Source organism: Nicotiana tomentosiformis, chromosome 5 (genome assembly GCF_000390325.3).
Source record: "Nicotiana tomentosiformis chromosome 5, ASM39032v3, whole genome shotgun sequence".
NCBI lineage: Eukaryota > Viridiplantae > Streptophyta > Magnoliopsida > Solanales > Solanaceae > Nicotiana > Nicotiana tomentosiformis.
The window spans coordinates 5,259,390-5,277,726 of NC_090816.1; the positions used below are offsets into that span (position 1 = coordinate 5,259,390).

General features: G+C 36.7%; 1 protein-coding gene and 1 pseudogene across 1 annotated transcript; both read right to left on the reverse strand.

The window, feature by feature from the left end:
• Positions 1–18,337, reverse strand: part of LOC104109450 (organic cation/carnitine transporter 3-like) — a 121,839-nt pseudogene that overhangs the window by 45,674 nt on the left and 57,828 nt on the right.
• On the reverse strand, positions 9,854–13,336 carry LOC104089367 (protein VERNALIZATION 3). Its single transcript, XM_009594235.4, has 4 exons — positions 13,114–13,336; positions 11,865–11,926; positions 11,075–11,115; positions 9,854–10,627 (listed from the first exon to the last, which is right to left on the reverse strand). Exons 1-4 carry the CDS (start codon positions 13,309–13,311, stop codon positions 10,395–10,397), a joined length of 534 nt encoding a protein of 177 aa, XP_009592530.1. The 5' UTR covers positions 13,312–13,336; the 3' UTR covers positions 9,854–10,394.

Consider the following 18,337-nt stretch of genomic DNA (forward strand, 5'->3'; position numbering starts at 1 on the left):
CATTTATTTTGGAGGTGTATCACAGGTCGAACAATAATAGATAGTACACCAACTAGGTTTCACAAAGGGAGCATTACCATTTAAATATTTGGGGTTCCCTCTGTCAACAAAAATGATGACACTTGTACAATGGCAACCCCTCATTGAGAAAATAGTAAAAACAATTACATCATGGACAGCTAAAAAATTATCCTATGCAGGAAGAGCTCAACTGATACAAAGTTTACTATTTGGGGTCCAATCCTATTGGGCACAACTGTTTGTACTTCCAGCAGAGGTGATAAAAACAGTAGAAGGTTTCTGTAGAAGTTATATATGGTCGAGCAACAATGTAATAATAAGAAAAGCATTGGTCTCTTGGGAGAAACTTTGCACCCCAAAAAGTAGTGGAGGATGGAATCTGATAAATCTAAGACTATGGAACAAGGCAGCTATGATAAAGGTGTATTGGGATCTTGCAAACAATAAAGATAAACTTTAGATAAGGTGGGTATATACATACTATATAAAAGGACAGAAGATAGAGCATGTAACAGTGCCAAAACAAGCAAATTGGATGGCGAGGAAAATCATGGAAGCAAAGATTATCATGGAGTTGGAAGCACTGTATTTATCCACAGGAAAAAGTGTCATTAAGCAAATCTACCTACAGTTGATGGGAGAACAATCCAAGATTCCACGTAAATGCATGATGTTTGGAAATACAGGAAGACCAAAATCTCGCTTTACACTTTGGCTACAAATGCAGAAATAGACTACTAACAATTGATAGGCTGATTAGATGGGGTATGGAGACAGAAAACAAATGCAGTTTTTGCCAGCGAGCAGAGGAATCTAAAGATCATCTATATCTGAAATGTGAATACATGAAGGCAGTGATGAACAAACTAATGCAGTGGATGCACAGCCAAAACATAACAGCAGGGGACTGGGAGTAGCATGTAAAGGAACTGATTAGGAAAGCTAAAGGGAAATCACGAGAAGTCTAATTCTACAACATGATATATACAGAAGTAATACATTATATATCGATTGAGAGACATACGAGAATATTTGAGAAGGTAAATGTAGGATGGGAAAGAATAACAAGGGAGATTGCATGTGTATGTTGCGTTCGAGCCCCTCCTAGAATGTCACGACCCGACATTCCCATATTTGGTACCTTGATAGCACATAATATTTCACTTGCTAGGCAAGCCAACATTAGAATAATTTAAATCATTTTTTTACAATTTTAGATTTCTTAATAACAAAAAAACAAGTGCAGAAATAAAGTCTGAAATAAAGTGAATAATACATAATAATAATAATAGCGATGTCTAAATACCATCCCAGAACTGGAGTCACAAGTGCACGAGCTTCTAGAATAATACAAACTAGGGTATGAATAAAATAAAGTTGTCTGAAAGAAAGCTCACAACTAAAATAAAGTAGAAGGGGACTTCAGAACTGCGGACGCTGTGCAGTTATACCTCAAGTCTCGTCTGGGTAGCTGAAATCCGAACAAGCCTATGGTGCACTGCTGGGACCAACTCCAAAATCTACACAAGAAGTGCAGAGTATAGTATGAGTACAACTGACCCCATGTACTCTGTAAGTGCCGAGCCTAACCTCGACGAAGTAGTGACGAGGCTAAGGCATGTCACTTACATTAACATGTACGCAATAATAGTAATATCTACAATAATAGAAATAAAACAGGTAACACATTTCAATAGTTGAAGCCAACTCTGCAGTCATAACTAATTATTATTTCAATCAATTTTCGTTGCGGAGTGCAACACGCTCTAACAATATAATTCTTTAATATTTTTTTGTTGCGGCGTGCAACCTGATCGCCGAATAAATAGCTATTTCCAAAGTCTATAACATAAGTGCGAAGCATATCTTCCAATATTTGAATATTGTGCTCTCACTGTCCATCTCTCTGAGGATGAAATGTTGTAAACAACTCAACCCGCGTGCCTAACTCACGTTGTACAACCCTTTAGAAGTGCGAAGTGAACTGCATACCTCGATCTGAAATAATAGACACGGGCACACCGTGAAGGCGGACAATCTCACAGATGTAAATTTCAGCTAATCACTCTGAAGAATAGGTAACTAACACTGGAATGAAATGTGCTGACTTGATCAACCTATCCACAATGACCCAAACTGCATCGAATTTTCTCTGAGTCCGTGGGAGCCTAACAATAAAATCCATAGTTATTCGCTCCCACTTCCACTCAGGAATTTCTAACTTCTTAAGCAAACCATCAGGTCTCTGATGCTCGCACTTGACTTGTTGACAATTTAGACACCGATAATGCCACTATATCCTTTTACATTCTCCTCCACCAATAATGTTGCTACAAATCTTGATACATTTTTGCGGCACTTGGATGAATAGAATACCTGGAACGGTGTGCCTCTTCAAGAATTAATTCATGAAGCCCATCCACATTAGGCACACAAATACGACCCTGCATCCGTAGAACTCCATCTTCCCTCACAGCAACCTATTTGGCATCACTGTGGTGCACCGTGTCCTTAAGGACAAGCAAATGAGGATCATCATATTGTCACTCTCTGATATGCTCATATAAAGAAGATCGAGCGACTGTGCAAGCTAGAACCCAACTGGGTTCTGAAACATCTAACCTCACAAACTGATTAGCCAAAGTCTGAACATCTGTAGCTAATAGTCTCTCACCAACCGGAATATAAGCAAGGTTGTCCATACTCACACCCTTTCTACTCAAAGCATCGGCCACCACATTAGCCTTTACGGGGTGATACAAAATGGTGATATCATAATCTTTCAACAGCTCTAACCATCTTCTCTGCCTCCAATTGAGATCTTTTTGTTTGAACAGATACTGAAGGCTACGATGATCAGTAAATACCTCACACAAGATACCGTAAAGGTAATGCCTCCAAATCTTTAACGCATGAACAATGGCTGCCAATTCTAAGTCATGAACAGGATAATTCTTCTCGTGAACTTTTAATTGTCACGACGCATATGCAATCACCCTGCCATCTTGCATTAATATTGCACCAAGCCCAACGCGAGATGCATCACAATACATCGTATAAGATCCTGAACCTGTGAGTAATACAAACACTAGCGTCGTAGTCAAAGCGGTCTTGAGCTTCTGAAAGCTCAACTCACACTTGTCTAGCCATCTAAACCCTTCTGGGTCAATTTGGTCAATGGAGATGTTATAGACAAAAATCCCTCCACAAACCGGCGGTAATATCCTGCCAAACCCGGAAACTCCGGATCTCTATAGCTGAAGTAGGTCTAGGCCAATTCTGAACTACCTCAATCTTCTTTGGATCCACTTTTATGACTTCAGCCGATACAACATACCCCAAAAAGGCAACCGAGCCTAACCAAAATTTACATTTTGAAAATTTAGCATATAACTGATTATTCTTCAAAGTCTAAAGCACAATCCGAAGATGATGCTCATGCTCCTCTCGACTGCTGGAGTAAATCAAGATATCATCAATGAACACAACCACAAAGGAATCCAAATAAGGCTTGAACACCTGATTCATCAAACCCATAAATGTTGTTGGGCATTTGTCAGCCCAAATGACATCACTAGGAATTCGTAATGCCCATACCAAGTCTGAAAAGCTATCTTAGGGACATCAGATGCCCTAATCTTCAACTGATGGTAACCAGACCTCAAGACGATCTTTGAAAACACTGTGGCACCCTGAAACTGATCGAATAAGTCATCAATTCATGGCAACGGATACTTGTTCTTGATAGTGACCTTGTTTAACTGCCGATAATCTATACACATTCTCATCGACCCATCTTTCTTCTTGACGAACAACACGGGCGCACCCCAGGGCGAGACACTAGGTCTAATGAAGCCCTTATCAAGCAATTCTTGTAATTGCTCCTTCAATTCTTTTAACTCTGGTGGGGCCATACGGTATGGTGTGATAGAAATGGGCTGAGTGCCCGGAGCTAAATCAATACACAAGTCAATATCTCTGTCGGGTGGCATCCCCGGCAGATCTGCATGGAATACATGTGGAAATTCACGGACAACTGGAACTGAATCTATAGAAGGAACTTCCGCGTTGGGATCGCGAATATAATCCAAATAAGCTAGACACCCCTTCTCGACCATACGCCAAGCTTTCACATAAGAGATAACCTTGCTGATAGAATGGCCAAAAGTCCCTTTCCACTCTAGTCGAGGTAACCCCGACATGGCTAAGGTCACCATTTTGACTTGATAATCAAATATAGCATGATAAGGCGACTGCCAACCCATATACAAGATAACATCAAAATCTACCATGTCAAGAAGTAAAAGATCCACCCTAGTCTCAAGACTACAAATAGTAATCACACAAGAACGATAGACATGATCTAATACAACGAGTCTCTCACCGGGGTAGATACACACACAAAAGCACTCAGAGAATCACGAGGCACAACCAAATATGAAGACAAATAGGAGGACACATAGGAATAAGTAGATCCTGGATCAAATAGAACTGAAGCATCACAATGGCAAACTGGAACAATACCTGTGATCACGGCATCGGATGACTCGACCTCAGTCCTAGCTGGAAAAGTATAAAATCGGGGTTGGGCCACACCATTCTGAACTGCGTCTCTAGGACGGCCTCTAACTGGTTGGCCTTCACCTCTAACAGCCTGACCTCCACCTCTAACAGCCTGACCTCCACCTCTAGCTGTCTGACCCCTACCTCTAACTGGCTGAGCAAGTGGTGAAGCAACTGGTGCCGATATGATGGCACGTGAATCTTGCTGTTATATGTTACTCGACAATCTAGGATAATACATCCTGATGTGACCAATGTTCCCACACTCATAACACCCATCCTGCTATCGTGGCTGCTGAAGCTGAGCTGAACGGGCCGGATAACCGTTGTAGTGACTCTGGAGTGGTGGTGCACTGATGGGAGTTGAATGTGCACTAAATTCTCGCTGCTTAGATTAAGGAATAATAGGACCATGACTCCCTGAAGCACTGTGAGATGCCTGGAGTGTTGAATGAAACGTCCTGGGAGGATGACCTTTACCAAAATTACCGCTGCCTCCAGACGAGGCACCACCAAACCCAGCAAACTGACGAGGCCTCTTATCAGACCCCTGCCCTCTCTCCTGTGCAAGAACCATCTCGATCTTCCTAGAAGCATTAGCAGCCTCCTGAAGGAAATCTCACTTCCGGTCTCCTTGGCCATCTGATGCTTGATAGGGTGAGTGAGTCCATCAATAAACCTCCCTACTCTCTCTACCTCAGTAGGAAGTAAAAGGAGAGCATGACAGGCTAGATCCACAAAACGGGTCTCGTACTGAGTAACGGTCATATTGCCCTACTGGAGACGTTCAAATTGCCTGCTGTAATCCTCTCTTAATGTGATAGGGAGGAACGTCTCTAGAAATAGCCATGAGAACTGCTCCCAGGTCAATGCAGGCGATCCAACTAGTCTGGTCAACGCATAATCTCTCCACTACCTCTTGGCGGATCCCGACATCTGAAATACAGCAAAATCGACCCCATTGGTCTCAACTATACCCATGTTCCGCAATACCTCATGGCTGCAGTCAAGATAATCCTGTGGGTTCTCAGAAGGTGTACCACTGAAGTGAACTGGAAATAGCTTAGTAAACTTGTCCAATCTCAATAAGACCTCAGAAGACATGGCAGGCCTATCACCGACCTGTGCCGTAATAATTGGCTAAACTACCCCAACTGGCAGGGTTGTTGGAGCCTGATACTGGGGAGCCATCTACTCCGGAGCAAGAGTAGTGGGAGTTTGTGCTCCTTCCCCAGCCTGTGAAACGACTGGTGTCATTGGAAATGTACCATTCTGGGCCACGCCCTCCATAAGACTCACCAAACAGACTAGAGTGTCCCGAAGCACTGGAGTAGCTATGAATCCTTCCTAAACCTGAACAGGTCCAACCGGTACAGTTTGAACTAGAAACGCTTCCTAAAGATCCACCCGAGGTTCTACAACATGTGCTGATGCTCGAGCTCTAGACTGAGCTCTGCCTCTAGCACGACCTCGGCCTCTACCTCTACCCCTGGTCATAGTTGCCACCGGAGGCTCTAGTCCCTGTCAGTCGGTAGATGTATTACGTGTTCTCCCCATCTGCGAGAAAATAAGAATAGAATGGTTCATAGACTTTGGAAGATAAGTACAGACGTCTCCGTATCGATCCTTCAGACTCTCTAAGCTTGCTCGTGACTCGTGAGACCTATGTATCCTAGTGCTTTGATACCAACTTGTCACGACCCGAAATTTCCACCTTCGGTACTGTGATGGCGCCTAATATTTCACTTACTAGGCAAGCCAACGTTAGAATAATTTAAACAATTTTTTTTTTACAATTTTAGATCTCTTAATAACAAAGAAACAAGTGCGGAAATAAATTCTGAAATAAAGTGAATAATCCATAATAATAGTGATGTCTAAATACCATCCCAGGACTGGAGTCACAAGTGCACAAGCTTCTAGAATAATACAAACAAGGGTCTGAATAAAATAAAATTGTCTGAAAGAAAGCACATAGCTAAAATAAAGTATAAGGGGACTTCAAAACTACGAATGTTGTGCAGTTATACCTCAAGTCTCCTTTGGGTAGCTCAAATCTGAGCAAGTCTATGGTACGCCGCTGGGACCAACTCCAAAATTTGCACAAGAAGTGCAGAGTATAGTATGAGTACAACCAACCCCATGTACTCTGTAAGTGTCGAGCCTTACCTCGACGAAGTAGTAACGAGGCTAAGGTAGGTCACTTACATTAACATGTACGCAATAATAGTAATAACTACAATAATAGAAATAAAACAGGTAACTTATTTCAACAGTTGAAGCCAACTCCGCAGTCATAACCAATTATTATTTCAATCAATTTTCGTTGTGGCGTGCAACCCGCTCCAACAATATAATTCTTCAATAAATTTCCGTTGCGGCGTGCAACCCGCTCCAACAATATAAAGTTAAAATATAATCTGTTGCGGCGTGCAACCCGATCCCCCAATATATTCCTTTTCATTTCTATTGCGCCGTGCAACCCGCTCCAACAATATAATTTAACAACTCTTAAATATAAAAAAAAAATACTCCCATAAATACCACATTCAGTAAGACATTATTAGGCAACAAGGCACACAATATTTATAAATTATTTAGGAAACAAGTAATGATAAGTAGCAATTAATTATGAAAATCATGAAGAACATAAGCAATTTCATATTTAATATGTTAAATGTCAAGTAGCAATTAAGACACGTAAATCAAATAAGCATGTAAGAATTATTGCATGAATTCAAGAATTAATATTTAACAAGGAATATGAGAGAAACAATTATTATAACAATTAATTTGTGTCTTAAAATAATTTATGATTTTTAAATAATTATACAAATAATTAATTTGACAAAGTATAAGCACTCTTCACCTTGCCTATATATCGTTACACATGAAATTCAAGTAACAAATAATTTGAGGGTTCTATTCCCTCAAGTCAAGATTAACCACGATACTTACCTAGATTTTCCACCAACTCAAAATTCCAATACACCCTTGCCTCGTGAATTAGTGTCTGAAAATTTCAAATCTAGTCACAAACAATTCAATATACTCAACACGAATCGTATGAATTTATTCCATATGAATTTATAAATTTTTCGGATTAAAATCCAAAATTTATTTTAAAAATCGATAGTGAGACCCACGTCTCGAATCCAAGAAAAACTCACATAATCTGAACACCCGTTCTGATATAAGTTCAACCATAAAAAAATTATCGAATTACGACATCAGATTGACCTTCAAATCTTCATTTTACATTTTTGGAAGATTTTATAAAAATCTGATTTGTCCTCCATAAATTTACGGATTCATAATGTAAATAAGTATGGAATCATGAAATATAATCAATATAGGATAAGGAATACTTACCCCAATATTTTTTCGTGGAAATCGCCCAAATATCGTCTTAACCGAGCTCAAAATCACGGGAAATGAAAAATGGGACGAAATCCCATTTCCAAAACTTAAGTTCTGTTGCCTAGTCATTTACCCTATGCGATCGCGGCCAAACTCCCGCGATCGTGAAGCACAAAAATTTTAAAGCATTGTTTTACTCTATGCGATCGCGGCCATTCTCCCGCGATCGCGAAGAACAAATATTTCCAACAGCCTTCTCCAACACTTACGGACAACTTCTAGTATAAAGGTCATAACCTTTTGTACAAAACTTCAAATAATAAATGATTTATCTTTCTGAAAACTAGACACTACTATCTACAACTTTTGTGTTTTGGTCATCTCCTAATTCTTTATACATTTCGAGATATAAGCTGTCAAAGTCAGCCCTGTGCAACACAAATTTCTTCTTCGTGATTTTCAAATATCTTCCCGCACAGCCTGTAGTGTACTAACCATAACTTTTTGTACACAAGTCCAAATGCCAAATGTTTTACTTTTGTGAAAACTAGAGACAAAGGGCTACAACTTTTATTTTTGGATCATCTCCAAATTCCTTATAGATTGCGAGATATAAGTTTCGAAAGTCGGGTCAATGCAGCAAAAGTTTCCTCTACGTCATCGCGAAAGGTCATCCGCGATCATGAAGCACTGGTCAATTTCTTGCACTTTACTCATTGCGATCGCAGACAATTACCCGTTATCGCATAGAACACTGCTGTAGCAAAAAACCAGCAGCTAAAAATGGACTAGAAATGGTCCGAAACTACCCCGAAATTTATACGAGCCCCTCGGGACCCCGTCCGAATATTCCAACAAGTCCCGAAACATAATACGGACTTACTCGGGATTGCAAATAACGTCAAACAATATCGAAATTATAATTCACACCTCGAATCGGACTTATGAGTTTCAAACTTTTTAATATACAAACCTAGTGTCGAAACATGTTAAATGAATCCGGAATGACTTCAAATTTGGCACACAAATCATAAACATTTAATATTTTTCTCGGCGAAGCGGTGACCGTTTCCACCCTTGTGCATCCGCCCCTGACAGCAGTGCAACATGATGCCATTTGGGGGACTATTGATCGGCTGACCAAGTCAGCTCACTTCCTGTCGATCAGTATGACTTACTTTATGGGCAAGCTAGCCCAAATATATATTGATGAGGTAGTGCATCTATATAGAATATCATCATCCATAGTATGAGACAGAAATCAACGGTTCAATTCAATCTTGTGGCAAAGCCTACAGAGAAGGCTTTGGGTAGCAGAGCGAGCCTAAACCTTCCATGCTCAGGTCGATGGCTAGTCTAAGAGGACCATCTAAACATTGAAGTCTATGTGGAAGTAATCGCTTGATTTTCGAGATTATTGGGTCTTGAAAATACCCTTAATAAAGAGCGATTCCCCTTTAATTGAATGACATGAATCTAAAAAGTCCAGTTAGTTAATTTCGAATACCATATATGTAATTATATATGGGAAAATATAAATAAAGCTAACAAATAAAGAGATAAGTGATCGTACACGAGGATGGAGTCGGCAAATTTGGTGTTTTTAATTATTTGTGGTTAGTTGAGATTCCTGTGCTAAATGGTCAAATTGGACTAACACAATCTACATGTCGAGGGCTCTCTTTTTTATTTTAATTTGGTTTTTCTGGTTGTCACTTTGCTCTCGAAGAGCGTAATTGTTTGAGTTTACGTGGTTTTTTTTTTTATTCGCCTATTCATATTAACCTATTTTTCTAGCTCGATTTAGAATTCACATATAAAATTTAATTGGTGATCAAACAATTTAAACACTTAGGCGCAAGATTACATATATACCTAACTCGTAAAACTAAAATCAAATCATTAACAAAAGATAGGAATCATAACATTCATATCAAGTTTCTCATGGCACGAAAATAACAACTTATTTAATCAAATAAAAGGGTAGAAATCAACAAATAGAGAAAAATAAATAACTCTATTCAAGCCTCCAACTCCCATAGCGTTAGCCTCTCAAAAGTTCCTCCAAAGTTTAATAAAAACATCCCAAAAACATAAAATTGAGGACATAAAACTGAATAATTGAAGTATAGTTCTATAATAAGATACCCCTTTAATTAAAAATAAATATGAGCATCAATTCTTTTACATGTAACTTTGTAACATGTAAACTCCTCACGTTGACATCCATGTATAAGTTAATAATTCAGTAAAATTTTGAGGAAACATATTACTAAGACATAATATTTTTCTGAGTTTAACTTATATATATCGTCAGTATAAGGTATTTTTACACTATGAGATCACCCAAAGAATTTTATTAAAATATGAGATTTATAATTTTGAACCATAAATGTGACTCGATAGTGTAAAAAATTCGTACACTGACAGTATATATAAGTTAAACTTATTTATAGGTGACGGCCACCGGTACCACCTTCTCTATTGCAATTGAAGTAAACAGCAGCAACAGGCGAATTGAGATTATGAAATCTCGCAAAGTCTCTTGTGTTAAAATTCTGACGAGAATCAATTATATCAGGAGCATTCACAACCTCTCGATCCAATTGCTGAAACAACACGAAAATATAGCGATGAATTCCCAGTGAAGGTCGTGGACTCTCGTATCGTATAATTTCATTGCCTGCATTATACATCATAAATTAAAAATAGCTGACAGATGTATGCTGGTTAAGAAAAGCATGCAGCAAATTCGCGGGTTATTTGTTTAAAGATCCTTTTTTGTATGTACATATATGCAAGATTAATCGTTTTTGCTGCCTCTCACCATTTCTTGGTTAGATACAAACATTAATATAATCTTTTTCTTGTCCAAGAAAAAAAAATCGGTTAATTTCACGTATGGATAGGAATTATATAGTCATAAAATTATTTTATGTTGCATTAAAGTAATTGAGTATAACAAATAAATCACTAATAAGTTGTACCTACTATAACGGTAAAGTCAATAACACTATTATATTGAAGAAACTGAATTTTACCTACTGTATAACAATAAAAACATTGAATTTTACATGTTGTGACGCTAAAACGTATACATTAAGGTGACTTTAATGTAAGAAAGACTTACCAAAGTTTGCTCCTGTGGTTGCTGGGATATCTGTGACCAGCCTAGCAAAATTAATTAAAGGAGTTAGCATAAAAAGGAGAAAGAGACACTTATTTTTTAATTTTTATTTTTCTGGGATATATGTGTGTGTTCTACAATCAACAAATCGAAACCGTTAAATTGTATTAAATTTTCATTTGATTTGGTTTAAATATTAAAAAATTAACTTAATTGGTTTATTCTTTTTAAGCAAAATCAAATTAAATCGAACCAAAACACCCCTAAATCCCGCTAGAAGGTCAAATAAGCAGTGCGCATCTACATATACCGAAGGATGATCAGTTTAGCATCAATCATCGGAAAATTATAATGTGTATATAAAAATTAATACTATGTAAATAAATTAACTATATATATATATACACACACACACACACTCCTTCCGTTTTAATTTATGTGAACATATTTGATTGAATACGGAGTTTAAGAAAAAAAAAGGAAATACTTTTGAACTTATTGTGTAAAATGAGATACATATATTTTGTGTGGCTAAAAATCTTTGCATAAAGGTAAATTGTTTTCAAATATGGAAATGAGTCATTCTTTTTGGTACACACTAAAAAGGAAATATGTTTACCTAAATTGAAACGGAGGGAGTATATATTAAATCTTGAACACTTTTAACGGAATTTCTAATTTAAAGTGTGATTTCATGCCAAAGCTAAGAATGTTTTTTTCTTTTGACATACGTGCATGAAAAAGAAGAGAAAAAATAAATAAAAGATGGATCATAGCTATAAGCTAGGCTTACCAGTGCAGATACTCCCTCAGGTTTGGGTTGCTTGGGGTTGGAGCATCTGGATCCACCATAACCTTCCAAAAACGCATAGAGTATTTCAAATATCTTGAAACCAATGCCAAATTAAGAAAATAATTTAACTTTTATATATTGATCAATTATGTAAATAAAATTACTATTATTAGTGTATTTTAATTTGTAACATGTGATATTCTTTATTTTTCAAGTTATTAATCTCACCTTTTATGCAGTATAAATGGTTACATATATATATATATATATATATATATATATATATATATATATATATATATATATATATTACATGAACTAAGAGTGCAAAAATTCTTCGACTTAAAATGGGGAACCTAGATATATACCTGTTATACTATTTTTCAAAATAATACTCCATATTCGTCTCAATTTATATAAGTGATGTTTGACTTGATACACGAAAGAAAGAAAGACATTTGAAATTTGTGATCTAAAACAAAACAGAGATATTTGTGTGATTGTAAATTATTTCATAAAAAGTAAAATATAAAGTTTAAAGTTAAATTATTTCTAAATAAGAAATATGATATTCTTTTTGGGACGTACTAAAAAGCAAAGTAAGACACATAAATTAAGGCAAATGGAGTTATATATTTGCTTATGGAGTAGCTAGTGAAAAGGAAGAAGATATAAATTAAAAGTACAATTCGAAGTATCCCCCATTTACGCAGGGTTCGGGCAGAGGCGTAGCCAAGATTTCAAGCTTATGAGTTTAGGAGTCCAATCCTTCTAAATTACTGGGTTTTAAATTAATAATTCGTACATATTCAATAAACTTTTAAAGATGAATACACGATTTGAATCAAAGTTACTGAGTTCGGCCGAACTCGCAGTCGGTACTCTGGCTCCGCCCCTGGTTTCGGAGAAGGGTCGTACCAAGGTGCAGAGCTAGAGCACGAGCTACGGGTTCGGCCGCCCCCAATACTTTTTGTTCAAACCCTATAATTGTCACAAGAGATCAATCGAATATGTATAAATTATTAATTTAGAATCCATTAATTTAAACGGTTTAGAATCTTGAACCATAAACTTCAAATCCTGGTTTCGTCTCTGGTCGTACCCCAAGGAGGTGTCTACCCTGGCATAAGGAGCATTGGCTAATTTTACGGCTCAAACTCATGATCCATGTAGATTACACGGAGATAACTTTTCAAGACTCTGAAAAGACAGGTGGGACAAACATGAAGAAGAAAGAAAAGAAATTTACCATAGTGTAAAAAGTGCGAAGATCATCTCCTCCAATGTCAACCCTAGGTTGGTTGACAATTTGTGAAGGCCTCAAACCACAACCATTGTAGACTTGTACCCTATTATTATAAACCACACTAAAGTCTATAGACCTTGTAAATGAATCCAAAACATCTCCTATTACCCCAGATACTATTAAAGGATCTAGTCTTGACATTTTGATGGTGTGGAAATGTTTACAAATTTAGCTCAATTTTTTTATTATATGAGTGTAGGAGGAGGTAGCTATTGCTATTTATATATGCTATGTCTTTCTTTACAATATCAAGAATCTAAACTTTTTGAAGCTTTTCTAAAGGAAAAACCATATTCTGATCAATTGGATAAGTTTGTATAGCTTTGTTTGACAGCTACAAGTTAAAAGAAAATAAACAGAACTTTTAACCATGAATGGATTATTGTAATCATTAATTTAGATATATATATATATATATATATATATATATATATATATATATATATATATATATATGTGTGTGTGTGTGTATAATATGTGTATTCCAGCTCAGAAAAGTAAACAGTGAATCCGGACAACTTTTTGTGTAAAGATCTCCTAACTGAAATGTCACTCATTCGATAAAAACCTCACCGTGGTGTCAAGTGATATTTACACTATACTAATGAATGAAAAATATGTGTCTCTCATTCGGATATTTATTTGATTAACCATGATTAGGTGATATATATTATTACTTTTATAATTTGTATCTGCCAAAATTAAAATTTGATGATTTGTAACAAATGTAAATAGTCTAAGATCTTCTACAATAAAACGGAAGGTGCTGGGCATGAGCTCTGAGAAGAGTGTGTGATCATCTTCTCTTAAAGCATAAGTTTGTGAGAGAGCGTACTTTTTATTATTTAATTATATCTTAGACAAAAGTAATTATGATTTTAAACTATGTTTAAAAATACGACATCTAGATCTAGGCCTCTTTTAACCTATTGCACGTTTGGGGTCTGAAAGATGATGAATGAGCAATTTACACTCTTATTTTCGTCGGGTGTCTCTTTTTGTATCAGTTTGTTTAGTAAATAATTCTCTTTTTATTTCTTTTGCAATTGATGAACTTTTTACACTGCGATCTAAATATTCTTTTTGAACAAACTGAAAATCTTGTGGAAAAACGTTAGGCCACAGTCTAATATTTTATAAGCAAACTGAAAATTACATGAGCAAACATAGATATGAATCTAACATTCTTCGAAAGGAATAATTTTCTTAAAGGGTATATTTGCACTTTTTTATAAAGTCAAAATCTATACATTAAATCAGCCCAAAATGCAAGATTCATAGAAAATGATGGTTAGGCTAACCTGTTGGGTTTGCTTAGCCCAAAAGTAGCTTGGAATAGCTGAAGATATACTTGCTTTTTCTACGAATGTTTTTAAGTTAAACGTGGAAAAGGATGCCTATTTTACATCTTTATAACCACATATGCTATTCTATGAATCATATGAATAGATGAAAAAGGATGTCCTTTATCACCACAAAAGCCTAAAGGACCTCTGGATTCCAAGGGATAAGAATCCTGATCAAAATGTTTTCTTTATTTATTGGGGCTTTTAATTAGTGAAGCCAAAAATTGTGAGAGGAAAAGGAAAAAACAATTACATCTATTATTCCAGCAAATTAGGAGTTATGGATTCCAAGCTATGACCTAAAAGAAAAAGGAAAAATTATGCGACACATCAAACATATATATTGTATTTATTATTCGTGGTTATACTTTTAGCAAATTTTTATTATTCGTAACTATATTTGAATCTTATAGCAAATCCATGATATAATAGATTAATCATTTTGAACTGAAACAAAAGAGCAACAAGCTCTCACAGCTCACTTGGTTAAAGTGCTCACTTAGTTAGTGGAAGTCTTGAGTTGTATTTCTTTATTTCGCCTTGGTTGTATGCGCAACGAATACACTCGATACACACCGGTATATACAAGTTGTATTATTTGTATACACCTTTGTATTTGCCTTGGTTATAGTTGCTACTTGTTGTATTCGTTGCGCGAATGAATACAGTTGCGCAAACGTATACAGTTGATACAAGTTGTGTTTGTTGCGCGAACTAATATAGTTGATACAAGTTGTATTCGTTGTGCATATGAATACAAATGATACAAGTTGGTAACAATTTAGCAGTAGCTACGAATGGTAATTAGACAAACAATAGTTACTAGGATCTAAAGTGTTTTATGAAAATTTATTGCGACCACGCAAGTATACACGGTCGTCAAGTAATAAAGTGATTAAAAATCAGATGTTGAACCCACGAGGACTTCTGATTAACTATTAACTAAATTAAACTATCATAACTATCTAAACAAGAATTAAAATTAGAAGTATTTGATTCTAAACTAATTAAAATAAATAAAAATAAATAATGAACTTTGAACATAGGAAGATTAGATTTTTATGTTATCAATGTAATGAAAACATGATCCAGGGTTATGGGTTATCTAACATTCCTATTGTATTCTTCAATTGAATTGACTGACTAATTCATCTAGTTCATTGGTTGACAGGGTTAATATTGCTCATAAGAATCTGTCGAGTTCTTACTCGCCTATTCAAGCTAACCTAACACCTATATGTCTATGGAGTTAGAACTAGCAAGAACGCATTTATAATTCCTGTACATCAACCAAGCAACGCAATTAGGTATATGTCTATCCTAACCGCGAATCCGTTCCCCGATGCCCAGGTTCAAGAACTTGCTCTACTCAATCCTATGTGCAATCTAGAATTCCCACTTTCGAGTTCAATTCTAGATTCGTAGATAGTTTTCAATTGGTGATCAAGCAATCAAATAATTAAGCACAAGATTGAATAAATGAACCAATGCGATAAACTAAGAAATCAAAATCAATATTCAAATAACAACAGTCATAAAAGAACCATAACCCTAGAACGTGAAGTTTAACTCCACATAGAATACAACAAAAAGAGGCTTTAGCGACAATTATTTATCAGCAATAAAGTAATTGCCGCTAATTTATTCAGGGAACGCAAAATATTACCGGCCAATAAATATTTACCGGTAATTAGTACTCCCTCCGTTCCAGTTTATGTGAACCTATTTCTTTTTTGGTTAGCTCAAAAAAGAATGACCCCTTTCTAAATTTGGAAATAATTTTACTTAAACTTACAATTCTACCCTTAATGAGAAGCTTTTATAACCACATAAATACTCTGGGCCCCTTTTTGAATTGTTTAGGACCACAAATTCCAAAAGTCTTCATTTTTTCTTAAACTCCGTGCCTAGTCAAACATGTTCACATAAATTGGAACGGAGGGAGTATATTTTTATTGGCCATATAAGATAATAGACGGTAAAAATATTATTTTCTTTTTGGTATTCCCTCCAGTTTTATTTTCCCTCTAAATCCTCTTCCGCTTAAACCTTGTAAAGCCGCTCAACTTTTCCACAAAATTTGCTAAAACAATATACGCTTGAAATCGGCACCAAGCATCTCCATCTCCCTATATCATCGCCGGTAAGTTTCTGTCTCTATCTCTAGGATTCGATTAGGTGGGTTAGGGGTTGATGAAATATTACTGTTGGTTGGGTCTAGGGTTTCGATTATCGAAGTATAATTGCTGCCACCATCTCTATCACTGCTGTAATGACTCGGCCGGTCGTTTTGAGTATTACAATCCTGTTTCCCCATTTACTGCTCAAATTATACTTTACAGTTATTGTGTGAATATTCGGGGTGATTGGTTCGGGTCCGGTGAGGTTTTGGAATGAATTGGAACACTTAGTTCTAAAGTTTAAAACTTAAGTTAAATTCCCCTCCCGATATTTCCTGTTTAGTTCTTCATTTCTGTTATTTGCATATACACTGTTAAATTGTACAGGTTGATTTGTAGGTGCCTTACCTTAGCCTCGTCACTACTTCGTTGAGGTTACGCTCGACACTTACCAGTACATGGGGTCGGTTGTACTGATACTGCACTCTGCACTTTTTTTACAAATTTTGATACCGACTCGGGTTGATCGAGATTTTACTATTGGTCCGCAGTCCGGAGACTCAAGGTAGATCTGTCGGTGTTCACAGACCTTGAAGTCCCCGTCTATCTTTTCTGTTCTACTGTTTCTTTCATTCAGACAGTTATATTTCTTTCTGACTATTACTTATAGCAAATTCTAGAATGCTCGTGAATTGTGACTCCAGATCCGGGTGGTATGTCGACTTATATATAAACGACCCCGGAATGTAGTTTTGATGATTCCAATAGATCCGTATGGTGATTTTAGACTTAGGAGCGTGTCCGGAAAATTATTTGAAGGTCCATAGTGGAATTAGGCTTGAAATGACAAAAGTTAAATTTTTGAAAGTTTGACCGGGGGTGACTTTTTCATATCGGGGTCGGAATCCGATTCTGGAAATTGGAATAGGTCCGTAATGTGAAATGTGACTTGTGTGTAAAATTTGAAGTCATTCCGGATTGATTTGGTATATTTCGGCACAGGATATAGAATTTGAAAGTTCAAAGTTCATAGATTTTGATTTGAGGCGCGATTCGTCATTTTGATGTTGATATGATTTGAGGCCTTGAGTAGGTCCGTGTTAGGTTATGAAACTTGTTGGTATATTTGGACGGGGTCCCAATGGGTTCATGCGAGTTTCGGATGGTTAACGGATCAATTTCGGACTAAGGAAATGTTGGAACTGCTGCCTACTAGTGTGATCTCACCTACCAAGCTTTTGATCGCAGGTGCGAAGCCGCATAAGCGCGCAACAAGTCGCAGAAGCGGCCAAGAGTGGAACTGGGCAATGCTCGCAGGTGCAAAGAAATTGCTCGCATCTGCGAGGCCGCATGTGCGAAGGGGAATGCGCATCTGCGAGCCCGTAGATGCGAGAAAGGCGCCGCAGATGCAAAAATCGCTGGGGCAAAAGCTTAAATTCGGGGTTTCGTGATGTTTACCCATTTTTCCGATTTTGGAGCTCGGTTTGGGCGATTTTGAAGAAGACTTATTCCACACAACTTGGGGTAAGTGTTCTTGACTCCCTTGTGATAATATTCCATGAATCTATCTTCATTTTTAGCAATTGGTTGATGAATTTAAAGAGAAAATTGGGGGTGTTGGCCTAAAGTTCATAATACGAATATTTGAGTTTTGAACATCGATTTGGAGTCAGAATTGAATGAAATTAGTATGGTTGAACT

What these genes read in the sequence shown, in the direction of transcription:
- LOC104089367 (XM_009594235.4), bottom strand. Translation starts at nt 13,311, where the DNA reads ATGTCAAGACTAGATCCTTTAATAGTATCTGGGGTAATAGGAGATGTT. An exon ending in CTGAGGGAGTATCTGCACTG is followed by an intron (nt 11,116 to 11,864) that starts GTAAGCCTAGCT and finishes TAATTTTGCTAG; the next exon opens with GCTGGTCACAGATATCCCAG. An exon ending in AACCACAGGAGCAAACTTTG is followed by an intron (nt 10,628 to 11,074) that starts GTAAGTCTTTCT and finishes TGTATAATGCAG; the next exon opens with GCAATGAAATTATACGATAC.